Source organism: Phalacrocorax carbo, chromosome 2 (assembly GCF_963921805.1).
Source record: "Phalacrocorax carbo chromosome 2, bPhaCar2.1, whole genome shotgun sequence".
Classification (NCBI taxonomy): domain Eukaryota; kingdom Metazoa; phylum Chordata; class Aves; order Suliformes; family Phalacrocoracidae; genus Phalacrocorax; species Phalacrocorax carbo.
In genome coordinates this window covers 17,923,673-17,951,433 of record NC_087514.1, presented here as the reverse complement: position 1 = coordinate 17,951,433, position 27,761 = coordinate 17,923,673, and the positions used below count along the sequence as shown (strand labels likewise).

Sequence of the window (27,761 nt, the reverse complement as noted above, 5' to 3'; positions counted from 1 at the left end):
GTAATTTTGGTGGCGGGAGAAATGATGGTACCATGGTGTGCTAATGTGCAAACTTACTCTTTCTTTAATTTTTCCTTCATTTTCTGCAATGTCAGAGATTTGCAATATTAGTGATCATGCAGATCTTTATATATTTCAAAGCACTGATTGCAATATGCTGCATAATATTAATATTATTCATAATGTTAAACAGTAAAATGAAGATCTCGTCAATGCTGCAGTAAATTTGAAATAATGTAGATCTTTTGATTTCAAATTGGGGCGATTGCTCCCAGGCATAGGTTAATTTAATATCAACAGCATCACTGACTGGTGGAATATTTTGCATTTATATCAATTTCTAATTAAGCCAAATTTTGCCTGATATATTTTATAGATTAAAATGAGGTAGTATCTTAATATAATATTCAGTTATTTCTCGGCAGTTAGCATCTAATTAATCCTCATCCCATTCATTCCCTCTTTCGGTTTTTACTTTCCTTCTTTTTATGTATCCACCAGAACAGTAATCTTTTAAATGACTTGAGAAATCAGTCTAAGGTTAGAGTGACATGCCACAAAAATCTTAAAACCTGTTTTTTTTAAACCTCGGATCAACAGAGTTAGATGTATTTTAAGATGCCATCTGGTAGCTTTATACATAACAACACAAATTTTGAAATTAAAGGGATTATTTATTAAACAATTATGGTTATCTCAAAGCATTATTCATTCACTAGTAGCGATGATTTCATTAAATGAAGATTATTAAGCAGCATTCAACAGATTTGTGACACTACAACAGCAATTGTTTATTCTTCTATTTTTAATGGATATCATGTGAAACTTAACAGACAAAGCAAAGCTTTCTAATGACATAGAAACATATTAATTAACTTTATGAATCAGAAAGCACTTTCAAATATACCAAAGTACCACATGCTTAAAAATCTTTCTCTTTAAAAGGGCTCTTTTTCTCAGCTGGCCATGTACCGCCTCACTTTTCCCAGAATAAAGATGCACCTTTCCTAACTGCTTAAGGACTGTTCCTGAATCATGAAACTAATTCTTGAAAGCCCTTCATCGTAAGATAAATGATACTTTAGCTCCTGTCCAACACTCTGTGCCTTGAAATGATTGTTTTTTCCAGTACTACCAAACCATAGTAAAAAAGATTTTTCCTTTTTCCTGCCATCATTTTGAAATGAACTAGTTGTCTCTGGAATGTTTTTGAGGAAAAATCCAATTATGATCTAAGAGTCAAAAAGTTGCCAAATCCTGTGCTGCCTTATCTAAATTCTTAATACCCATCTTCCAAGGTAAATTCTGAAAATTTACAATCCATATCTTATCTCTACATATTATACAATGGAAAAGCTGAGTGCCAAGGAAAAATAGTTCATAGATATGGTTGTTGAGCATGGGAACATACAGAACTAGCTAGCTGGTAAAATTATGCACAAAGTGTTCTTTTTATCCATATGTCACCTGGGCGGTTGAGGCTACATATATGGTAGTAACGACATAGCTCAGCAACCATTCTCTGCCCCTGAGAGCCAGTGGCAAGGAATAGCTAAAATCCTTGTGTCCTAATATTTTTCCCAAACCATGATGGCCTCATCCATACATGTAATCCCCCACATCATACCTGGGAATTGTGTCAAGGCACTAATTGATACAAGCAGAAAACCTGCTGGGGAATAAATATTCTGACAATTAAATGGCAGAGATCATCATCTGCTAGGGTTTGCACCCATTCTATAGACATATTTGGTTTACTAGTATATACACATCTGAAGTGATTCAGTGAGTATTGCACAAATGACTTCCCATCTGTTCTAATCAGGATCCTTGTTAATTAAAAACCCTGGAACTATTCTCACAAAGCTCAAGCTGGGATTACTGTTTTATGTTTAATTTTGGCGCAGTTGCAAGAAGATGTGGTGTGGATGGAAGAAAGGCATTCTTTGAGAGAGGATTCCATGTAGGAGACTCTGGGAATCACTGTTAATGTAATTGGGAGCTGCACAAATACATCAAGGGCAAGAAGTTCTGTGACCCTTTGGAAGGCTGCTCTGTGAAGCTGCCACTTTGCATTGAGGGATATTTCCTTGCTTTTGGTATTCTGTGAAAGGACGGATAATTTGAGGTATAAAAACAAAGTTTTGTTTCCATGATACTGACTGCTGAATATTCTGACATACTTTTTCCATCCAAACAAAAGGTATCATTTGGTCATCCTAACTTGTGGTCAGTCATTCCAAGTTAGAGTGAAGATTTTACCCTTGCCCTCACTTGCAGTTTTCAGGCAGCTATGCCATAACCTACCGGCAGAGTTTGATTGGTGTCCAGACATAGCAAAAAAGAAAAATCCTGTAAACCAGAAGCAGGGCAAACAGAATATAGAATACATGCAGCATATAAGTTTATTTACTCTTCATTTTCTGTATTTTTGTTTCAGCTTTATCTGGCATATTTTTCTGCTAAAATATGACATACCACTCCCCCAGCTTGCTTAAAATTCATTGTACTAATAACATCCTATCAAAGTGTCCATCACTGTATTGACTAATAAGTAAATTACATTTTTATATATATTGTTTATATAAATATATATGTAATGTATGATTCAATACATCAAGTAAATATGTAGAATTCCTTTCTAGCCACCTTTCCAAAGAGGCTATTCCAGCCACGCCTATCCTAAATGAATTCTTATCCTGAAAAGGAACTTGCTTTGCACACCGACTATATTTATATTTCTACCTTGCTACTGTATTAGAAAGCTTTATTTGATGCATCCTAATTACTACCCCAAGTTCTCCATGCAATCCAAACCACACTGTACTAGTGGAAAGGATAGGAAGGGCATACTAGCTCAAAGCCTGCTTTTCACAAAAGTAGAGGTTGGGCAAAGATTTTAAAGACTACTCGTAGCTCACTATCACTTTCACAAGTCCACTTCTATTGGAGTTTGTCAGCTTGAGTAAATGCTCCCAGATATCACAGGTCCTCTGCCATCCACACGAGCAGATTATAGAAAATAAAAATACAAGCTTCCAGTCTGGCCTTGAGCCAAAGGCCTGGGACTCTTGGCACTTGGAAACTGAAAGGGCCTGCACAGTTCCTCCTTTACAATTTAAAAACTGTCTTATCAGTTTCACTGCTGTTATTATGTTGAAGGCAGCAGAAATGCTGACAAGAAACATTTTTAATTCAAAGTTTCTGTTCAACAGTTCACAGCAGAGAAGTGACCTAGAATCCTCTAGATTTTCTGTGGCAGCCAAGCTGGCAGTTACAGACCCTGTAGAGATTATTTTTAAAATATCACTGTTTCTGAAATGAAATACTACAGTGTCCTTGGACCCACCTGGTCTATACAGACTTGAGATGGAGGTGGGGATGTCTGTGTAGACATATGGGTGTTTTTTTTTCTAATCTTGCTAATTTTTTAGCCTCAACAGTGGGTTTCTCTCAGGCTCTATTGGCTTTTGAAGCTGGAATTCAGAAAAGAATTTTGAAAAGAATATCTGAAAAGAAAAAGCCATGAAGGTTTTAATGACTATTTCATTTTATCATTTTTAAGTTTTTATCTGTCAGTGTAGCCAAATACCACTTGTTCACTTTTGCCTTTCCTATTTATTCATAAAACTCCAGGAGAGGAAATACTAGACTAAAATAGATCTACTTTAAAGAGAACATATGAAGCATTAACAGAATTCAGTGAGAATTTAATGAATGTAGTGAACATTTCTTTTGCAAAAGTTACTTTTTTAAAATTCACTTTCCTTAGCTGATAAGAAATTAGCTTCAATATTCTCAAAACTTAATTAAATATCTACAAAGAAAATAAAAGAGCAAATTCTATCACAACAGAGAAATTGTCTAGATTAAAAATGAGTGCTTTATTTAAAAGAAAACATATCTGAATATGGGTATATTGATTAATTCATTAGAATGTTGTGTTGCTTATTAAAATATTTAAATACTGCATTTATAACAGAATTAAAATGAAATAAGTTTTTATGTTCTTAAAATAATATGATATAGTAGCATTTAGTTTTTTTCCCATTTGCTGTCTCAGGACACCACACCAGCATTATGTTAATGACAAAGTAGGGAAATAAGTTACAGTGCATAAGGTAAGAGAGCTGGCAGTTGTCACCATGCTTGTAACAGTTTAGCAGTCTCAGGAAAAAGTTAAATACTGAGCAGTAAAAAGTACTGATCTAATCCATGTCAAGCTGCTGTAAAATTGCAATCACCAGTAACATACAGGTCTGAAAAAATGGAGTGAAACTGTGGAAGGAGACATCAATGACTAAGGTTGTTTTAGTTTAACATTGCTTCCAAAATGCAACAAATATGATGGCTAATTGGACTGTGCCTTTTATTTTCCTCTTTTACTTTCCAATAAAATTCTGTGAAGATGCTTTATTTGAAAGGGTCATTTCAGAAAAAAAAACCATCAGGAGCTGTTAGTATTGGCTAAGAGTTCTTCCTCAGCAATGTGCTGGCAGAGTTCTGGGGTTGAGAACAACCTCCAAGTTAGCTACTGTTTTGCTGCTGTTTGATACAACAGGAGCAAGCTTTAATGGAAATCACTACCAGGGCTCCTCCTTCTCAAAAATCATACCAGCAATGCTGTGTGGGAGATAAGACCCAGTGTAGTACCCAGATATACTTTTATAAGGCCTGGGACTCCATACAAATTCTGAATCTTGCCTTTGCTCCTGATATGAGAAGCCAGGGTATTTTAGGTGGTACTTGGTTTCTTTGGATGAAGGAAAAATACATGAACATAAATATATACTAGTATGAAACTTGTATTTCAGTAGAGTGAACCTATCATCAATAGATCATAACAGTATGCAACAGAATGAAATTATAAATGCAAATATTTAGTTATATTATCTTCACCTTTCTCTTACTATGATTTATCATGTTGCACTTACTATTTTTATTTTTATCTGTTGATTTGATCCCCCAGTAGGTCTGCATTGTTAAATTTTGCTGTTTTAAGGAATTTAAATAAATAAATTTTAAAAATACATTTAAGGAATTAAATTAAAGGAGGGCAAAAAGATTTATTTACAATACAGCCAATTATTTTTACTGCTCTATAAAAAAGGTTTTTGTGTAACACAATAAGTATGTTGTGTTTTCTTACTAAGATAAGCTGAATTATTGAAATATAGAAAGGATTTAATTATTCATTTGTAATGTTACTCAGATCCTATGAATTAATGCTTTTCTGTCACGGACTTTTAACAGCATATTTTTAAAATTCATTACAAGAAACTCAGAACAGACTCAAAAACCATATTGCTGGAAAAATAATATTCTTAATATCAAAATTGTGAATAAGAAAATAATTTTCTGCATTTTAAAGTAAAGCTGAAAAAAAAAAAAGAAGAATAGCACCTAACTGGGTGCTACAAATTTGCTGGGAAAGGATGTGAACTTTATAGATTCTTTGAATAATCACCTGGAATAGGAGAGACTGAAATCCCTGGTGAAATAAATACCTAATTGTCCATACAAGTGGAACAGCTGCAACAATCTAGATTGAAAGATACCCACTACAGAGTATCTGGTAGCAAGTTAATTAACAGGTTCACATAGTCTAGACCTTGAATAAGTGCGCAGTTTGAATTTAGCTAAGTTTCCATGTAGGGTGGCAATTTAAATTTAGGTCTTCTCTTTAAGAAGGAGTTTTCTAATCAATACAAGGAATTCCCAACCTGCTGACAGGTACCTTTTATAGACTGCAAATCTATTCAGCTACTGCCTCTGGTAATATGAGAGATTATTTTTACTCTTCCATATGTTTAGCCTCATTTAGAAGGTGAGTTACTCATCTAAGATCTAAATTCCCCTTTTCTATTTTAAAATTTAAACAAATCAACTGAAGAGTTCTTTTTTTCTACAATCTATAGACCTCTTTTATTCCTATTACCTTTTCAGCACTCTTTCAAGTTCACAATAATCCAATTATCTTTCTGAACTGCTCAGTTTTTCATGAAGTCTCAGTTCAATGACAACTCTCTCACTAGCTGAGGTTTTTTTATAAGACCAGATATTGTTCCCTTTTGTCATCTTTCAATCTTTCTGACAACCTCTTTACTTTCATGGTTCAGATTGTGAAGTCATGCTCTTAAAAATTAGGTCTCTATAATATTTAAGTAGATTTTCTAGTAACAGTACTATGAGTTTCAGAGACTTTCTCACTTGAAACATATCAGTGATAATATAACATAAGTTTGGCTCCAGGTAAATCACAGAATGGTTGACCATTAATAAATAAATAAAATTTTTTAAAAAAGGAAAAGGAAAAGTTAAGGTTAAAAACTAAATCCAATCTCTAAACTGAGGGTTACGTTATACTATATACTAATTTTTTTTTCTTTTTCTTTTTAAAACTCTTCTGTTTAGCAAACAACAGGTCACAGATGAATAAGTTCTGCCAATAAGCTCTCAATAATTTGTTGCAATAAACAGATGAACACTTACCAGAAAAGTTAAAAGAATGAGCCATCTATTTAAGGAACTAACACGCCACAGGATAAAGATAATAGTGTTTAAACAGAATAAGGCACAAGTCCTTTATTGCAATAATAAGTAATTATTACAAGTAGTAACCACTTAAACCACATTTATGTTTTTCAGAGCTGGTAGTTGGCCAGAAAAATTAGCAAACAATATGCAAATAGTTCTCTGTATTGAATTTATGCAGCTTTAATTAATGGAATTTAACAAATTTAATTACTTATGCTGCTCCAGAAGGAATGAACATTCAGGAAGGTATTCTGTAGTGGCAATGTAACTTAGGCATTTAATCTAGGTTAATGAAGTTGAAGGAGAAATACAGTCTCTCATCCCTTTGTCTTGTGTATGGTCTGAAGCATGTTCAACTTGCAAACCTTTCAGGAGTGGGAAATGTGGTTTACGCATCTTTGAAGAATGACATATAATTTGATGACAATTTTAAAATATCTGAAATATAATTCACTTAATTTTATTTCACCAGATGACAAAGCGGTACATTTGTAAAAAGAATATGAAAGTCACTGTCAATAACAATATGATGAGTTTTGCTTGCACTCAATATCTATTGCATCAAATTTAGAAGATGCCTTAATAACCAGAAACTTACCATACTGCAATAATACTCTGACTGAAATGCTACATAGTATCTATGTATACTTTTCTATGCTTAATATTATGCCATGCAATGAAGAAGCAAACTAAACAGTTTCATAAACTTTTAAGTCTCAGAGCTGAGCATGTCCAAATAAAGGGTTTTTTTGATTGGTTTTCTGAGGATCACTCTTACAGCAACAATATTCACTGATCTCTTTTGACAAGTTTTCTACTGAAACAACAACATAATTGAGGCGTCCACAATCAGATTCCTATTTTAGTTCTCAAAGTTAAGAGATAATATTTTCCATGAAACCAGTGGGAAAAAAATAGTTCATTTTCAGAGGGCAATTTTGAGGTCAACTTAAATGTTCTAAGCTAAACTACATGCCTTAATCTAGTTGTATAAACACTCCTTCATGATGCTTTATGAGGTATTTTGAAGGTAGAGGCCACCTGGTTACAAATATTAAAATTACAGTCCTGTGGAACTTCACATGGGAGTATTTCTGACCTATCAGTTCAGGAATACAAAGAATGAATGATGTAGTGAAGATCAACAGAGCATGTGTGCTTACTTATAGATTTCATGAACAAGATAACTAGTGAAACTGCAGGGTCTGCTCACTGTTGCAGCTATCCTATCACAGTTCAAAAAAGGACTCAGCATATGTACACTAAGTACAAATATCTTTGAATAACATGAGGCAGAATAAATATCAAGGCCCTGAAAATAGCAATAGACCTTACTAGCTCTGACCAGCCTCACCTGGGACCCTCATCCCTGCCCGTGGTCCTAGGAGTCCCATTTCAGCTCAGCCTGGGGCTGTCAGTCCCCTGCCACAGCACCACTGTAGGAATACTGGTCTCCAGCTGTCTGCTGGATGGACCCCTTGTCCCTACGCTGTAGGGAGCTTAGCTTTGCAAGGACTCTCAGCCCTATGATTGCACACTGTCTTCAGCCTGGCCCTGGCCTCATTTATTTTTTGCTCCCTGGATGCACCCTGGCCCTGGTCCATTGTTTGCCAGGTGGCCATGGCTATCAACGGACCTTGTTACCAGCCCCCGGCTCTGCCTCCCATATTGAAGAGGGCACAGTCTCTGTGTAGTGACCCTCAGTCTCTTGTTCCTTGTCTTCCAGCCCTTGCTGTTCTCTGACAATAAAATTATATTTAATTGGATGTACCTCAAGATCATTCCAAAATCTGTCTGTATTTACAGGGAAATAAACCCTTCAGGAATACACATACAATTTTCACATTAAACTAGGAAACATAAATTATTACTTTTGGTTACTTTCTTGAGTTACTTAGTATAGAATCATAAAATAATTCAGATTGGAGGGACCTCAGGAGGGTTGTAGTCCAACCGCCTGCTCAAAGCAGGGTCAAGTAGGAGATCAGACCTCAGAAGGGAGCATCCACAGCTACTCTGGGCAATCTTTTTGTTTTGGTTAGGATGTCTGTCTTGCCATTCACCTCAATGCAGACCCTTCTCACTAGGCCTCTTATAAGTATTTGAAGAATGCTCTGACACCTTCCTGTCCCCAGCCATCTCTTCTCCAGGCCAAAGAATCGCATCTTCCTTAGCCTTTCCTCAACAGGGCAAGTGCTCCATGATGGCCCTTCCCTGAACTTGCTACAATTTATCAATCAGCCTCTTTCTTGTACTAAGGATCCAGTATTGGATGCAGTATTCCAGATTTAAGAGCTGAGGAAAGTGAAATAATTGCTTCCCTCAATTTACTGACTACACTTCTGTTGATGCAGCCCAGCATGCTATTAGCTACCATTGCTTCCAGGGTGCACTGTTGACTCATGTACAAGTAGTTGAGACTTTTACCTTTATTCTATTACAAGAACAGAATTGGTGTTTTCTCAAAATAACCCAATAACAGAAAAGATGATTTTAGGCCGAAAGGAACGACATGAAATGAACAAGAGTTACTGATACATCATTTTCTTTTAACAGACAGCATAGCACATCTATGACAGTTTAAAAAAAAGAAAAATATTCAAAGGAGTTTGACTGGAATCATAGAAAACTGTTGGTTTACTTTTCCCTGAAGGTGACCTTCTCTGTGATGTGAAAATCAACACTACAAGTATCTTATGATATTTAATGGAAAGACAAGAAGGGTCTGTAGCCCAGGCCTTGAAATAAAATATTTGATTTGCTTCAAAACTCTAATGGTATTGCCCTTTAACAAATCTACTGTTTGATCATCTGTATGTAGCAGCAAAGAATAACAAACAGACTGAATTATTGCTGCAGAATAAAAACCAAGTGACTTTGAGTAGATGTCCAGTATGTTGCATTTAATTAGTCACTTTAGATTGATCCTAAAGATAATATTTTTCCTGTGTTGAATTTCCTTGTTTCTGTGAAAAAGAAGGAATGAAACCTATTCCTTCTGTATTATTTAATTTGAGATTAAAATCAGTTGATAACCATCCTTAGAATTCTGTGTAATTTCTGTATGAAATGCAAAGCAATGTTAATCTTAAATTTTTATTCTTAAAATTGTGTAAGCACAATTAACAATATATATTACACACACACAAAAAAAAAAAGGAAGTAAACTGGAGTCACTTTGGCTTTGCACTTTGCATTTTGCACCATGGAAAGAGAACTGTAAATTTGGGTCGATGTCAGGTTGAATATGAGTCAACAGTGTGCCCTAGCAGCCAAAAGGGCGAACCATGTCCTGGGGTGCACCAGACACAGCCTAGCTAGCCGATTGAGGGAGGGGATTGTCTCAACCTACACTGCACTGGTGTGGCCCCACCTCAAGCACTGTGTGCAGTATAAGAAGGACATAAAACTATTAGAGTGTGTCCAGAGGAGGGCGACAAAGGTGGTGAAAGGTCTCAAGGGCAAGTTTAACAAGGAGCAGCTGAGGTCACTTGGTTTGTTCATCTCAGAGAAGAGAAGGGGGGCAGATGAAAGGGAGGTGCTGATCTCCTCTCTCTGGTGACCAGCGATAAGACTCAAGGCAATGGAATGAAGCCACATCAGGGGGAGTTCAGGTTGGACATTAAGAAAAGGTTCTTCACTGGGAAGGTGGTTGGTCACTGGAACAGGCTCCCCAGGGAACCTGTCACAACACCAAGCCTGTCAGAGTTCAAGAAGCATCTGGACAACACCCTTAGTCATATGGTTTAATTTTAGTTAGTCCCGCAAGAAGCAGGGAGTTGGAGTCGATGATCTTTATAGGTCCCTTCCAACTTGAGATATTCCATGATTCTATGATTCTTAAATAGTATAGGGAAAAATTAATCACCAGCTTACTGAATTTTTCCTTTTTTTTTTTTCTGTTTGCAAAAGATCTATGAACAAAACTAATTTATATATTTTTAAATTAATTCAGTTACACTCTAAGTCAAAAAAGGAGGCAACGAATCAGATGAACTGTGGTGAAGTCTTAATTTTGATCAGGAATGGAGACTCAGGTCAGATCTATAGGCCATATCATTAAATCTAGGGCAAACCCAAGCAAATTCTATGAATAACAAATTTCCTATCTTCAGATTTTCAAACAGTGGACAAATTCAAAAATATGCTAAAATCTAGTCTTGCCTTCATTGCAAACAGGCTAAAATCACATGAAAAATCCACAGGCAAATAACATGTGAAATGATCAGATAAATTGGTTGTGAGTAGCAGTATGGAAGAGTCTTTGACTCATCCTAGTGCTCTGATGAGGAAAAGGTAAATACAATTGAAATACTGCTGTGACCCTTCAGCAGTCCCACCAGTGGAATGTCCCAGGTGCCTTATGGAGTCAATGTGATGTTCATTGGCTTGTAAGACATTAGATGTGACCTGAAGGCAGGAACAGCAATAGTGCCGCAAGTATTTATGTTTTCTACTATGTCATCGCCACTCATGTGACAATAGGGGCCTGTAAATGGATGGAAATTTCTAGGTGACAGGGTGAAAAATGCTAATATTGTCATTTCCATAGTAGTATGTCATATATTCTGTCAAAGGAGAAAAAAAAAACCACCTGTATGTAACAGCTTTGGCTAGGTATGTCTTATCTATACACCTATGTGTACTAGACTTTTATGCTTTCTTTATAGCCAGTAGTGGGAAAAGAAATGTGATGATGATGGCACTCTGAAATTGTTTCTTTCTGCCCTCTATTATACAGGAAGTCTGCAATGTCAATACAGGATATTGACATCAGTACTGTAATATGTGTTGGAAAATCTCAACCACCTAATCCCTCACATGTGATAGGATTTATAAACTGATTTAGCAGTCTTTAAAATGTTACCTACAAGATAATGTGCTTGGCTTAAAGGAATAAACTAAGGGAAGAATGTAATAGAAATTAAAAGGAAAATTTAAAAATCTCCCAAGAAAGGAAACCAGTCCCAGAAAATAGGGCAGTATCCTTTTTCTTTCATTAGCATTTATGCCACATGTAGTACTGGAGGTGAAGACTGATGCATATCATGATCATCATAAATTCAGGACATGTTGTCTATCAAATAAATGAACTCAAATGGAGTTCTAAAATGTGGAGACAGATGAAGAGAAAAGAACTTCATCACTTAGAAGGGAACAGTGAAAGTATAGTCTGAAATACCTCACATGGGAAAACCAACGTGAGAATCAAAGAGGTTCAGGGGAGAGGTTGGAAAAAGAAGACCTAAATCTCAGGGGTAATTAAAGCAGCCTAAGAAAAAAATTAGGGCTATGTGTATGTTAAGATTGTAATTTCTTAAATTAAGTTTCTCTTTTCTAACTATTTTCAATCTGTAATACATATTTAATTTGGGGATTTTTTTTTTCTTTTTTTAATTTATCATTTCAAGTCTGTATAGTGGTCAAACTGGATTCAAATGACTATAACCGGCACACTGCATAATACCTTCATGCAAAACCTAAATCCAAATATGACAAATTTGCTCCTTGGAGCATTTGCAACTCAGAACAATCTTGGGAATCCAAGATACTGTGATGTATTTTCTTCAAGCAGCAAGAATCAGTTTTGTGTACTCAGTAAATCTGCTGGCAGGCTTTACGAAATAGAAACGCAGACAAGTGATGAGAGAATTTACAACTGTAAGACTGTTATGCTCTCCTATTGTCAGTCTGCATTACATGTGTTGCATGATGATGCAGTTTGATTAATGTTTTAAATTAAGGTAAATGAGTTGTTGTCAAAGGAGCAATGTTTTTTCACACCATCAGCTGTAGGTATCTCATTCATGCCTGGGGTTGCTGTTAGCATTTGTGAGCCATGCAGCAGGCTGGACCAGAGAAAAAGATGAGGGAACAATACAAAGCAACAAAATTATATGTTTTCATCCATACTAATTCCCTGATCTGGTTCCTTACATAGCTTTGTGAGCGCTACAGTGAGCAAACAGGAAGGGAGAAACGAACATGAGGCTGGGGACCAAGTCTGTAGTACCTCAAAAGTAATAATGACATTTAATACTAAAATTCAAGTAATCACTCCTGTTTCAATTCCTTTGCCTGCACTCTAGTTCTGGGTTAATATCACCAAGCTGATGGTTACCCCTCTGAAAACTTCTCTAATACTGTGCTTATTTGTCTTTGTCCATTGGTCAGAATTGAAATACATTGCCCACCAACACCAATGTGAGTAACTCCTGTGCTATATGAGTCTTTGTACCGTTTCGCAGTTACAACCAAATCTGCTTTATCAATGCTTAGCTTCTGTTTCCTTTTCTATTATCATCTTCCAAACATTTCTTCTTCTGATTTCTTTTGTCCAATTAACTCCGTGGTTTTGAGCAACTTTTCCTGGGTTTATTGAAAATTATTTAATACTGTACTTTAAAAGATATTCTATGAATAGTAAATAAATAAATTTAATTGATAAAGAAGGCTTTAGGAAAATACCCATTCAAGTGACTGCAGAGCCTTGGAAAAGGCTGAGATAAAAGGAGTCTGTATTTCATTACACCTCAGAAACATATGAAGTTTGAATGTATTGTAGATGTGACAATAGCAGAATTGTGGATGGAAGTAGAAAATTTTTCCATATGAAATTGCTTCATATCCAGAATAACACATTCTTATTGCTTGCAATAAGGGCTTTTGTGACAAGTACAGAATTGAGCAATGATACAGTGTAATTAAAGATGACATAGCATGTTGTTATTTTACACTACTTGTCTACAAACATCTTATTCTTGTCATATGTCTACTTACTAATAAGTAGTAAAGTAGAGAGACAGGGTGCTGAAAGGAACAAGTGTACAGCACAGCCTTTCATTTCTACATCATCAATTCAGACCCAGACATGGACGGTCATGTTGAGAAGACATGGTTTAATAGCATTTTCTTAGCCTGTGGTTTCAGATAATTTACCAGATGATGCATATCTTCGTCACAAAGTCAGCTTTACAACTGCCACTAAGTGCATCAGTGCTGACTATCTCTTTAGAGAGGCTAGGAATTGAATGCTATAAGTGGCAATGATATCTGATCCGGAAAAAACTAAGATCACTTATTCCTTAGAGGCACACCGAAAGAACAGTAAGGAAAAAGCAACACACATGCTAAATAAAATAAATAAATAAGTCTTTGGGATCCTAATGCTTTAATTTCTTCTTTAATCATACAATAAATATGTAAGGAAGTCTCTTAGTCCTCTATTTTTTCATATGGAAGCAGTAGGATTGCTTTCTGATATTAGGTCTGTTCACTTTCTCCATACCCACCTCAGATGCTGCAGGGAAACTACAGAATGTAAGATGAAAACCAATAGAAAAGGAGGTATAAGAATTCTGCACCAAAACTTGAGCTGATATTTTTATGAACTTTTTAATGATTCCATTGTCATTATTTCAGAAATTTTTTAAAATGTCCCAAATATAAGGAACTGATATTTTTCATGTATGTAAACTTCTAGACTTTTAGATCAAAAAATTTATTTAAAAAAATCATTATTATTTTCCCTTAGGATAAACCTCTTGTTTTAAAAGAAATAGGCTAGCTTTGGAGTTTTAAAGCATTTCTAACATAGAGCTGCATTTAAAAAAAGAAGGTCTAAAGTTGTGTCAATATTTTGGGACAACTTTTGCAACTACCTCTATAGTGTAGAACTTAGATAAGCAGCATAGCTAATTAATTTTTAGCTGTAACATGCAACTTATGGTCTGTGGGATTTTAGTGGCCTGCTGCCAACCATCTAACAAAGGAATGTTTTTTTTTCCTTTATGTTGTTCATGTAGGGATTCATCTTTAGAAGAACAGAATTACCAAAGGACAATGGCTTCTCCAGCCAGAAGACTAATATTTACTTGTAGATACAATTGTTTTCCAATTATTTTACCTTTTTTTTTTTTTTTTTTTTTTTTTTTCCCCAATTTGTAAGGCTTGCGACTAACCATCTAGTTCACGGCATTACCCACCCATTCTCAAAGCTGCCTAAAATTACACTGAGGTTTTCTTGAGTGACCTCATTGGCTAATGAGAAATTGTCTGCTAAGAATTGATAAAAAAGCAAATATCTTCCAAAATAAAACAAATTTTATTTGATTTTAAAAGGCAGAAGATTCCAGTGCTGAGTAAGCAATTACTCCTCTCTTCCTGTTAAAATAAAACAGTCATTAGAATAGTGGCTACATGGTTGCAGTAGTTTTGTTCTGGATACTGACATAACTGGATGCTTAATTTACAAACCTAAAAAATGTTCTCCTATTCCCAAGTATTTCATGTGTCACATAATGTGTATTGAGCTTAGTGGGAGCTACTGAATGCTTAACAGTATGAATATTTTATTATGGATCTAAGTGTCCATATATGAACTATAACTCACGAAAAACTGGCAAACTTTGAAAATCTGTTCAGATGACAAAATGAGTCTGCTCTTAGGCTAAAGTTCTCTATTATTGAAAGGCATGTTGTCATCATGACCTCTCCACTTGTAGAGTTTCCTACTGACTTTTGAAGAGTTTTGAAGATTGCATGCTGAGCATACTAAACCTGTTCTTGGAGATCTGTGTATTTTGGTATTATTGATACAGAAGTTATATCAAAGTTAACACAAATCAAATCCAAGATTCAGCCATATAGTTCTAGAGGTATAAGTGTGGCCTATCAGTAGCTCTATTTTTATTAACTTTATGGATATTTCAAAGTCTGCTATTGTGTATTATAGCTTCAAAATTTCATTGAGCTGTAACTTAGGAAAAACATGAAGGAAGCAACTGCTTATAAACATGGAGCTGCTTTTAATTTGATACTTTAATGAGGAGTATATTAGTTCCTAGAAAATACTCTTCCAACTCCATTGGATTCCAGTTATCACTGCTTCTCTAGACATGAGATCAAAATGTTAATCCTAAATTAGATTGCCTTAAGATTTGCTTTTGTCAGGGTATTGTACTTATTTTAATAATATGACAGTCCAGCAGCTGAAGAATATAAGTTCACAAAGAAAACCTTAGAATCTCTTGGGAAATTTCTTTCAAGCCTTGCAGTGTATATTAATTTTTTTTCATGGAAAATTACATTGAAAATGTAAGAAAAAAAATTAAAGTAAGGCTGGCATATAATTAAGATCTCAAATTAATCACTGTCTTAGTTAAAATTCAATATGAGGCATGTATCAAAATGATAAATTACAGTACCATAGGTTGACAAATATAGCTTATTTAACAGCATTATTGTGAAAGAAATAAATTAAACAGAACATTTAAATAGTAACTAGATTTTTTTCAAGACTAAGGGAGAGATATTTTTTCTTCCAATAATTAAATATTTCTTAAGGCAAAAGAAATGATATGTTGTTGTTTTTTTTAACTTTCAAATAATTACTTTTTTACAGGTGTTAAAACAAATGAATATATTTCCATTCATTTTGCCTGGAACAAAATTATTCATGGTTCTGTGGCTTTCTAATCAATCAATCTCTAATTATTTTTTAAGATTTATCAAAGGAAATTTAGCACCCAACAGAAAACAACTAAAGTCCAACTGGTAGTTACGGTAGAATAAAACACTAGGTCTATAATCAAGCACATGCACATGAGCTTTTTTCCTACAAATGATATGTTATTTTGCAAATGAAAGAACAAGGAAGAGAAGTCTATCTAGAATGATTTATCACATATTCTTTCTAAAATAGGATGGCAAATTCTTGGCAGCAGGAACAGACTTTAACTGCATTTTTGCTTACTGGTAATAAAGTGACACAGCCACCCACACTGAGCCTTTGCGATGCACTATTGGTTAGATACTCTCTCCTGCGTGGCACAGTCCCCTGCCTGCAAGCCAGATCTATAGTTTTGGACAGTGTGTTTGGTGCCTGGAGCCCAGACCCATAGTTTCACAGAGCAATTGCTGTTTGTTCAGCTTCACAGCTGCTACTTCATGCTATTGACCCATGTGAGTGGTAATAACATGGCCTAGGGAAACCTTATGCAGATCAAGGATTGGTATGGGATTCTGAGGGGAAGAGTGAGGGGAATATGATCCCAGATGGTGTTGGTATCCCTCTCAGTCCTCCTGGTTAGGAGAAAAGCTCTGGTTCTGAGCAAGCGCATCCAGCAGACCAATATCTAGATGAAAAATTGGTGTTTTCTTCAAGGGTTTCGCCTCCTCAATCATGGTACCTCATCTGAAGATGATTTAGGACTGCTGAGAAGAAATTAACCCACCTGATGAAGGCCAAGAAGAACATAACCTCAAGCTGACTTGCTTACCTTCAGAAGGAGGGCCTTTAAAAATAGTCTTATTTGGGGGGCAGGGACTTAACTACAGAGTAGAAGAGAAGAAAATTGAGACCAGGATTAGAAGGAAGGCTGGGAAGTAAATAGTAAAATTGGGACATTAGTCTTTAAGACATCACATTTAGATTTATTTGTTAGTCAGAATCTCCTGGGAAGCAATTATGAGAAGGAAGGGCGGCCAGAGAGACAGCTGATTTTTTTTAAAAGACAACCAACTTTTTTAAGAGGAAGCAAACTTTGGCAAATTATTCATGAAGCTAACTGGGGAGCTTCTTAATGGACTAAAATGCAGAGAAGTACAGACAAAAAAAAAAAAAAAAAAAACAACCAACCCAAACTGGAAAAATGATAGACAATGAAAGGAGTGCAGAAGTGTTGCTTCAGTACTTAGGGACAAAATGAAGAAGGCTAAAGTCCAAGGGGCATTAACACTAGTGAAGGGTGTTATGGGTTATAAAAAGGGATTCTACAAGTATGCTAGTAGCAAAAAGAAGGACAGGGAAAAATGCAGATACATGGGTTAGTGGAGAAGACAACAATGGACAACATGGAAAAGACCAAAGAACTCAACGCACTTTGTGAACATTCTTCATAAGAAGAAACCTCTTTATGTATCAGTACAGTTGGGAAGGAGAGAGGCAGTCAGCTCTAGGTGTGCAGTAAGTGAGGGGTTATGTAAAGAACTACAGTCACATTCATAGATTCACCCAAGGGTCCCACCATGACTAAAAAGCTGCTGTCTGTAATCCATGAAAAATTATAGCAGTCAGTTGTAGTTCCTCATGCCTAGACAGACTAGTGGTACACTTGTCCTAATAAAAGCAAAAAGGACCACCACAAGTACTATAAACTAGTAGCCCTTCCCTCATTTCCCGGAAGGAGCCATCACACTTTTGTAATCCATTTTCCAGCACCTGAAGGATGAAGGTAGTTGAGAGTAATCAACACAGACTTACCAAGGGCAAATTATGCTTGATAAACCCAAATAACATTTAAGGATGTGAAGGGATTAAGTGGCCACTGCTTCCAGCAGATCGGGAGTCTGGAGGTTTCTCTTGCCCAGCCATAGAAGGCCAGCCTGGGACACCTCGAGACCTGGTGGTGTCTGACTTCGGCCAATGGGCCTTTCTGATGCTTTCCCATTTGCAGGTTTAACCAGTTGTGCAGCTGAGCATGTATCCCAGAGAAACACACAGTCACATACAGGAGACCAACATGACTGGCTACAGACTGCCACAGACAAGGTGCTGCTTTCAACAGCACCTACCTACAGGACTCACATAAAACACAAGCACCAGCAGCCAAATCCCCTCCTTGTCTGGCAGACACAGGAGGTTACTCTTGCAGGCATATACACAAGACTATCTGGGTTCACAAGCACGTGTACATTCACGGATCCTTCAAGTACTAGCATGACCCCTCTGTCCACCCTGCACACCTGCCCAGATCCCAGGCCTTCTTACCTGTCCCATGGGTCCCCTACTTGCTGGCTGGTCCAGCTTGATGCTCACTAGCAAGCACACAGCACTCACACACTTGTCCAGCATGGACCCTGCACCCACCTGATACCTCATCCCAGATCCAGAACATCCTACCTGCTGGGCAGTCCAGCTGGAAGTGTGCTGGTGAATGACACATGTACACCCAGTTTGGAGAAGATACAGACATCTTCCCTCCACAACCTGCCAGCAGCAGGCACGTGACTTGCTACAGCCACTGGCGTTGAGCCCCTCACTTGCTTCACTCAAGCCAGTTCCTCCCTGTAGCTGGTTTTAGGGACAGACACTGTTCCCACCCCAGTGAGTGGCAGTTGAGACCCTGCACCCACTCCAGTATGTGGCATTGAGACCCCTCTCTCTCCAGTAGCTAATACCACAGGCCAGGGGCACCTAGACTCCCAGTTTGACTCCAGTGGCTGGCACTCAGTCCTTGAAGCCCTCACAAGGTAGACAGTGAGATTGCATTGAGAGTTAAAACATGATTTAGTGACAATATAGGACAGACTGTGGTGATCAGGTAGGTGGTGGGCTCAGCCAGACGAGCATACTGACCAGACCCATTTTTCACACAGACATCACAACACACAAAATGATGAAAATGCAGAAGAATAGTACCAAAAAATGATTGTGATTTGGAAAAATATACATTATGTTAAGACTTTAAAAGCCTGTATTAAAGAGAAAGAATACTCTGAAGTGTGTGATTTTACTGCAGTACTTAAGAGCCTAGCATAAGAACTAACAGATGTTAATACTAAGGGCTCTGTAATATTGCACATAAAAGCAGAACGAGAGCAAGTGACTGGAAGTTTAAACATCAGAGTTAAAAAGTCTTACTTCTAAGTGAGGCAGAGTGATCAGTGGAATCATAGAAAGTGATAGCTTTCTCAAATCTTGATGTCTTCAACAACTGATTTTGTTTCCAGAAGTTATTCTTTAGCCAAAGCTGAACTAGTGATTGCAGTATCAAGAAAATTGTGTGAAACGTAACAAAAATTAAACATATTAAATCCACAGGCCTATTTTTCTGTACTGTCTCTGGATCTATACAGGAATGGTGGGAACAATGTAACATATAGGTACAATATTTAAAATTAATAAGCATCAAGGCAACCTGGTATTGATTTCATAGAGCGATTCCCTTCTGTGCGACAGCATTACAAGTACTTCTGGCATTAGGATTAGCGTGTTAGTTCTGAGGCAACGATGTATTGTGACACACAGGATACACTGGGTCAACTGGAAGAAAAAAAGTATTTTCCCAGCCAATAATTATTTTATTTAGTGGCAATGTTAAGTATTAACTGACAGAGCGCATTTTGGAAATTTTTTTATGATTGTAAAAGGCATTGGCTAGGAAGATGTCATGTGACAATAAATCTGTGTGATACATGGGAAGGAATATTAATTTATAGTTTTACCAGATAAAATATCTGAGGTACTTTGAAACTTTTAATAGGGTGGATTTCTTCTTTTTCTTTGCTTGTCTGGATTGATGCTGAAGTATCAACAATATGATCAAAAGCAGGATAATATTCTGCTATTGTTAATCACAGTGTAAAATTTATGTAACTTTACTTCTCTTAGTGGAGTTACACTGCCAGCACATCAATATAAAAAATCACTTCACAACATGACCTAGCACAATATCTTATAGCTTACATGTTTATTTATTCTTTCTCATGATTTGCTCATGATTTGATAATTCCCCTTAATTTACTAAATTAATTTTAAAATATTGCAAATAATAACTTTCCCTGTGCCTTCTCTATACCAAGGGAGTTCAGAACTACCTACCGCATTAATGACTATCTTGAAGAATGGTACAATTAAGTCAAAGCCTGATAAGCATCATTCATGTTTTCTATTTCCCTGAATATACACCCATTTTATTTCTGCATCGCGTGCTGTGGATAGTAGATACAAGTCTATGAACAAGTATTGTTGGGGTGTTTTCTGTCCAAAGTTAGCATTCTAAGACCAGAAGGGTATGCTAGATAATTTTATATGACATCCTAGACAACCTGGCAGATACTCATACATTCAGCCAAAAGAAAGAAACTCCAGCACATTTTTTTTAATTGTTATTCAACAGGATGAATGGAAATAAAATTTCAGAATTTAGATTGCTTTCTTATTTTTAGTATGTTTCCTTGTTAGTTTTAGTATGTTTGAGTTTAAAAATAGGAGTTTCCATCATGAACACATTTATTTAGATAATTTAAGCATTCTCATTTAATTATTCTCCTCTTTTCTTTGTGGACTTTTCTATCAGAAACACTAGGCAAACTCAATTTAATACAATTTTTATTAAGGGCCTGCTGAAGCAATCTTATGACAGAGAGAAACCATACCCAAAATAACTGTGGCAAAATCTGAAAATAAAAAAAATATAAAAAGCCTGTAGTAACTGTCAGGTGGCAAGCCGGGTGACAATTTTACGGCTTAAAGTCTGTGTTTTTTACAAGTCCAACCTGGCAATCACTTTCTGAATGGACCTTTTAGAGAGACCACTCTAACATCAAAAAATAATTCGTTAGTACTCCTTTAATTTTTTATATTAAGTTAGTAGTGATATTATTAGCTTAATATAGCTAGTACTTCATGAACCTTACCTAAGTCCAAGATTTAGATGATGTGTAACCACATTTCTTAATTCTGAAATGCAGGAGTGATAAAAATAGATTATTTTATTTGTTCACATTCTCCAGCTTTATACCAACTGCCAAAATTATGTTTAGTATCCGTATCCTGGCAGAGTCCTACTAGTATTTCTGATCTACATGCTCCTGTACATCAGCTATGAATTTTTCTTAATATTGCTGAAAGAAATGCATGATAGGTCCCTAGAAGTCACTAGATGGAAATCCTATTCTGTTAATAAACACCATCTGCTCCCTTCTTTCCTGCTCCCCCATTATCCATAAAGATGAGATCAGTCTTGAAATTTTTAACATTGTTCTCAAACTCCTCTCAAAAGCATTTCAACAGAATTGCTGAATTCCTGTAGCACCACTCCAGTACAAACATGAAGACCATTTCATTATTTATAGTGTCTAATAATTCAGTTTTAGAATTCAGCTTTAAAAGATGTGTAGCAGTACAAAACAGATAAAATTATATTTCAGAACACTACTATAAATATTTCTGATTCATCTGCAGGGCATTCTGAGTTTTCACTATCAGAATAATCTGTTTATTATGTTCTTTTTTCCTTCCCCATGATCAATAAGATAGCACAAAAATGTCTGTCATATTTACCTTGAATAAAGATTGCTGTAAATTCTAGCAGTAATTTTGTTAATGAAGTCAACGATTTTAACAAAGTCAGCTACCTGTTTAATAGCTGTAAAATAACCCAGTAAGAACAAAAGGAAGCACTGTTCAAAGCAGGATTAGGTTTACTGAAGCCCCTTGCTGTATTGGCCAAGCTGCTATGTTGCTTTTTTTCTCAGCAGCTGTATTTCCCCTCCTGTGCTCTTAATGAATAAAGCTGTTTATGTATCTCAGGACAACAGGAAATGGGAAAGTGCATCAAATTCTTCTATTCCAAAACCAAAATAATCTTATCAGAAATAAAATAAAAAGGACACAGCTACACCGTGACTTGGTCTAAATTGTCAAATATGGGATTAACTATAGCATTTCTCCTCCAAATGTTAATACTTATACATGTTAAACAGACCTTGAAAGCTTCTAAAAAAAAAAAAGAAAAGATTCCAGAAACCTCTCCAGAAAAATACAGGCATGGAATCAGCAGACTTGTAACTCCACCGTTTCTCACTCCAGTCAGCAAAGCTGTGTTGCTAGACAGTGATAAAATGACTGCTGGTCATTATTGTAGCTCAAGATTTTTTTCTTAAAATCTCTCCTTAATTTTCAGTTCATCTCCCTATTTTCTGTTGTCACTGTAAATGAAGTCTTTTTCTTTTGAGTCATCTGTTTCAGTTTTCTCTCATGAAATCCTTTTTATGCAGGGGTATTGTGCCATGTAAGTAGGTCTAATTCTCAGATGTGGTCTTTCCCAAATAATAGAGAAACTGAATATAAAGAAGTATGTGCACAATGGTACCGACGCTAACCCAAACAGGCCACTTGATACTGAGGAAAGAAAGGTGAGGAGAGAAAGAAGGAGAGAACAAGAGAAGGATGGAGGGATGGAGGGTACAGACTAAGGCTTATGATATTGATGGTAGGAGACCAGAGTGGGTACTTCTGTTGCTTGTTGATACTTAGTTGGACTGGATGTAATTGCAGGGGCTTACATATGATGGCCCAGCATAGTAGTTCTACTGATGATATAATTTTATATCTCTTCATACACGTTTTTATTCTCAGGAGACCAGGAAATTAATATGTTCCTCTATGTTATGATCAAGAAAGTCCACAGTAGATTCATAATTCCTACAGATTCTGCCAGACACACTGGAGTTTCTTCTCAACTTTCAGCTCAACTGCAAATATGTCAAGGAGGATGGGAGGTCAGAATAAAGGATGTTGGTGGGCTTTGTTTACTTGGGCATTTCGTTTTTTTTTTTTTTCTTGTTTTTCATGTTGTTGTTTTTTTTCCCCCTCTATTTCCAAATATTTCAAAGAAAACTATTTTAAATGATCAGTGATTATGAAAGGTATGTTCCTTTTTTTTTTTTCAAATCACACCTGGATCTAATCCTTTCAGATACATATCTCTGCTGCTTATCCTGCCCTCTCATGCTATCTCTATCATTTTTCTTTATTGCAATGATAGGTTGCTAATGATTTCTATCTTAGGTTTCAAATTACAAATCCATAATGAAGCACTTAAGTATGTGGTCTGATATTTGGGGGTGCTAAGTATGCAGATGTTTCATCAGGAAGCTAAAAAGGAGCTACTGGGCAATCAAAATTTTTGAAAATTGGATACTAGGTAGAACCAGATCTGAAAATGTTGATTGCAGGGTTATACACATTCACAAAGATTGCAAGAACAGAAATGGAGATTTCCCTGATGTGATTATCATTTAAATATGTCTATTCTCTCACATCAAGGAATGATGCATGAAATGAATGTAATGTAACAAGTTTTCATTTCTTTGCTAGCTGGGTATAAAGACAGGTAGCTTCATAGGCAGTCAGAAAAATGGAAACTGAAAGAAAAATTCTCACTGAATGAAGCTGCCTTGATGCAGCTCTTAAAAAATAGATCTGGCTGTGGGAAGGGAGACTCCAGTCAACTAAAACTCCAGGGTCTACCCTAACTTCTTTCAATATTCCTGAATTCACGAAATAAAGCCTCAGGTTCAAAACAGATTAGTATCGAGTTCAAGGTAACAGGTTTATGTTTTGTTCTAAAATGCTGATTTCTGTGTTTGAAGGTAAAACACTTGTCAGTGATTTAGGAGCTTGAGTTCTATTAACCAGCATGTTATTTTAGCCTAGAAAGGAACTATGTGAGGAATCAGTCGTATGTGCAAACTGAGCTCTACTGGTGTTCTTCCATTTCAGGTTTAATCATTCTCTATTATAGCTAAAATGCATTGTACACCATCTGTTAGCATGAGTAGTGCAAAACCTCTTAGCAAAAAATATTTAAGGACAGAAGCTGATACCATATATAGTGAATTTGAATTTTCCAGTTTATGGCACTGAATTAATGACACAAAATGCTACATATCTTCCTTATATGCATATGAGAAGTATATACTATATTTTGCATAGTTAAAAATCCATGGGAATTGCATAGTACCTTTCTATATACATTTTTGTTGTAACACTGCTGCTGAACAAAGTTACTGAAGTCTTGAAAAATTAACAGACTACAGAGTAGCTATAATGTAACCAACAATTGTTACACTTAGCTTGAATTAACAGGCTACAGCTGTTAAAAGCTATAATCCAGCCAAACCCAGTTACACATAGCTTGAATTTCTATTTTGTAAATTACCTCGATTGTGCGCAAGACAGAAAAAAGGGTGTGTGTAATTGCCTAATTTATTTTCTATAATAACTCAAGGGACAGGAAAGGGCTGAAAATTCTCTTGCATTTTTCGTTTAATATCTTTACATAAGTACATATAGGAGGGAATTTTTATATGAAGTATCATTCTAATGCATTGTACCTGAAGGTAAACTATACCAATGGCTGAATACATTTAACCGCAGAGTGATCCTGGACTGTATTTCTATGGCAGCCCTTCATTGCGTTACCAGTTTTCAGATCTTTTCCTAGCTATCAAGGGGTTACTCAGCTAGTTACTTTCTCCAAGATTAGTTTCTGTTGTAGGTGGAACTGAGCAGGGTACAACGATGGCCTCAGAGCTTCTCCAGGCCGTTTACTACAGCTCCTGGCTTGCTGACAGAGGTACTTAATGGAAGCAGAAAGATCAAGTGTCTCTACATCAATTTAAAAAAAAGGGGGGGGGGGGGGGGGGAGAAAAGGAGAAAAAGAAAAGTTCCTACTTTATATCCTATAACTACATGTAAGAGTTCATAGTCCCAATGCCAAGAAATTCATTTTTAAAAATGGATGGATAATATATGCCAACTCTTCAAAAATTACTAAAGTGATCTTGATCATAAACCAGATTCTTCCTGGAACATACATACATTATTATGTCTTCAGGAATACATGTGCCAGCTCATTTACTTCAGTATCTGTGAGAAAACTGTAGACAGTTGTGAAAACTGCAATGGGGAAGTAGTTTTATGTCACTTCAGAGAACTGAGTCAGCATTTCTCCTATCAAAAGTATGAGAAGGAACACATGCATAAAACTTGCAGATATAAACTCAACTACCTAGTGAAAATCAAGAGTAATTAGCAACGTTTTGGCAGTAATTTGAATAAGCATATCTTAGATGTGTATTTGTATACATTTTTGTGGGACATTTAGTTTTACTATGTAGAGATCAGAGAAAAAATCCTGAATCTTTTGTTAAGAATGTCTTACCTTCATAGTAAACTTTAAATCCGTGAGCACTAACTGCAAAGTCACTTGTCAAGCGCAGCGAAAATACAGATTTTGTACTTGTCACAGGTGGAGGAAGATGAAATCCTGTTAACCTAAGACACCAGAAAGAACAACTCATGGTTAATTTATGAAGAATAAAACTGTGTGACAGGTTGATGTTCCAAAAAGTATTTCATCATGGAGAGGGCAACTGACTTAAAAGTATATAGTTTATATGACTTGATAAAGTGATTTTTATATGATAGTTTAAAGAATCAATATAAAATTTTAGTGGCTTTCATGGACACCAAACCAGGTAAGGTACATTGGTTTGAGAAAGCTGTACTTAGTAGAGATGATAGTAAGCTATAGAAACTGGCCTTTAAAAATGGTCTAGATTATCAATAGGTAAAAAAGAAAAACATGAACCACCAGCCAATTTACCCTATTTAGGGTTACATTCAAACATCTATTGCGTTATATATTTTACACAGACTTCTGTTAAAATTTGTAGTGGATTAATTTTATGCAGCACTATGATGAAAGAAGGGGGACCATGATTCACTTTAATGAGAGAATTTAAGATTATTTTCACTATGTACTTTAGCCTCAGAGAAGAAATTTCGGCTTTCAGCTCAAACAGGAAACCCAAAAAGCATGATTGTGAAATCATACATCCATAAAGATAGCTCTCCACAAGGAGTTACAGGGTTGCTAGGGTTTGTTTTGTTTTGTTTTGTTGGTTGGCTTTGTTTTGTTTTATTAAAACTGCTATGTTTGAGACAGATGAAAGGACAATTTTTGTATACCCATAGCACTGTTGATATGTTCTACCGATACTCAGATCTACACATTCTTTTCATTTGACATGCATATAGTAACACTTAATTTTGCTGTTCTAGGAGAGTAACCTCATCAAGGTTCATACCAGAACAACAAAACCCATAGTATCTACCTGTCAAAAATATGTAAAGAACAAGCTGCATAGTTTAGCTATGTATACCACTATACTAGACATACATTTAGGACCCAGTTAGCCATGTGTAGCAAATTGTGTAGTAGATTAAGATGATTTATTTTATTACTGATTAACATTAAATTGTTTTCATATGTTTGTAGCTGAGCCCTATTTTTACATATTACTTTCCATTTAGATTTATAGAAAAATTTAGGTCAGAAGTGACCTGTGGACGTCAGATAGTCCAACCTCCTACTCAAAGTAGGCTTAACATGAGAGTTGGTCCAGGTTGCTCAAGATTTACCTTTTCCCTTTCCATTCTCAGAATAAATTTTTTTTTTTTCATATTTACATTCACGATCATGTTTTGATTTACTGTTACATGTGAAATACAAAATTTAGTGTACACATGCACAAACAACTTCCAAAACTCTCTGGTACTTCATTAAACACCCACAGTAAAACACCTGTATATTAGATAAGATTCACAGAGGTATTTGATTTGCAATACATCTTTATAGGATTCGAGAAAACCTAATCCGTAGATTGGTCTTAGGGACACTTAAAAAAAAAAAGGATGTAAACTCTGATATTGTTTAATGGAAGAAAAGGTAAAATCATAGAATGCCCTGAGCTGGAAGGGACCCACAAGGATCATCAAGTCCAACCCCTGTCCCTGCACAGGACAAACCCAAATTCACACCATATCTCTGGGAGTGTTGTCCAAGTGCTTCTTGAATATCGTCAGGCTTGGTGCCGTGGCTGCCTCCCTGGGGAGCCTGTTCCAGGGCTCCACCACCCTCTGGGTGAAGAACCTTTTACTAATATCCAACCTATATATTTTTAATTTTGCTTGATATAAGTACTGCAAGTACCAATGGTGTTTAATGTTGCTTTAATAGCTTTCCCATTCCTTTTACTGAAATTCAGCCTCAGTCTTGTTCCCAGATGAACTGAAATGTCCTGCCATTATGAGTATTTCTAGTCTCATCAGAAGGAAGGACAGAGAGTGATGAGAAGCCCAGAAATCAAAAGGTCAGGAAATGATTTTCTGAAAAAATATTTTAATTGCAATATTAGCATTTATTTTAATGTTTTCTTTATTGTTAATGTTAAGATACCTTTAGATGAGTTTTATGTAGTGTACCAGTGATTTATCATGAGACTTATTTGCTGTGGCGATCCTAAAAAGTTTTATATTTCTTTCAGATGACTGTCTACTTGGTGTTCTTAACAGATACTCTGAATTAATCGGTGTTATATTGTTGTTTTTTTCTTAAGCATCCTTGGCAAAAAATAACCCACACCAGCTTGTCTCTTTTTTTCCAGGGAATATTCATTCATTACCCTATGCCCTTACTTAAACCATTTTTAAGACACTGCAATAGCCAATGTATGCTATTGGCTACAGTCATGACAGGTATGAAAGCCAGATGATAAGATAATATTACTCACAGCATTATGACCAGAAAATTTAAAAAAGTGAACAAAAGTAGCAATGACACTTAAAAGGGTGTATACACAGATCTATG

The 27,761-nt window shown here is 35.9% G+C and overlaps 1 protein-coding gene across 1 annotated transcript in view; it reads right to left on the bottom strand.

Annotated features, from left to right (window-relative positions):
• Positions 1-27,761, bottom strand: part of CSMD3 (CUB and Sushi multiple domains 3) — a 669,880-nt gene that overhangs the window by 570,815 nt on the left and 71,304 nt on the right. Inside the window, exon 5 of the mRNA XM_064441769.1 lies at positions 25,272-25,384. Within this exon, the coding sequence (XP_064297839.1) occupies positions 25,272-25,384 (113 nt within the window). The remainder of the gene's footprint in view (positions 1-25,271; positions 25,385-27,761) is intronic.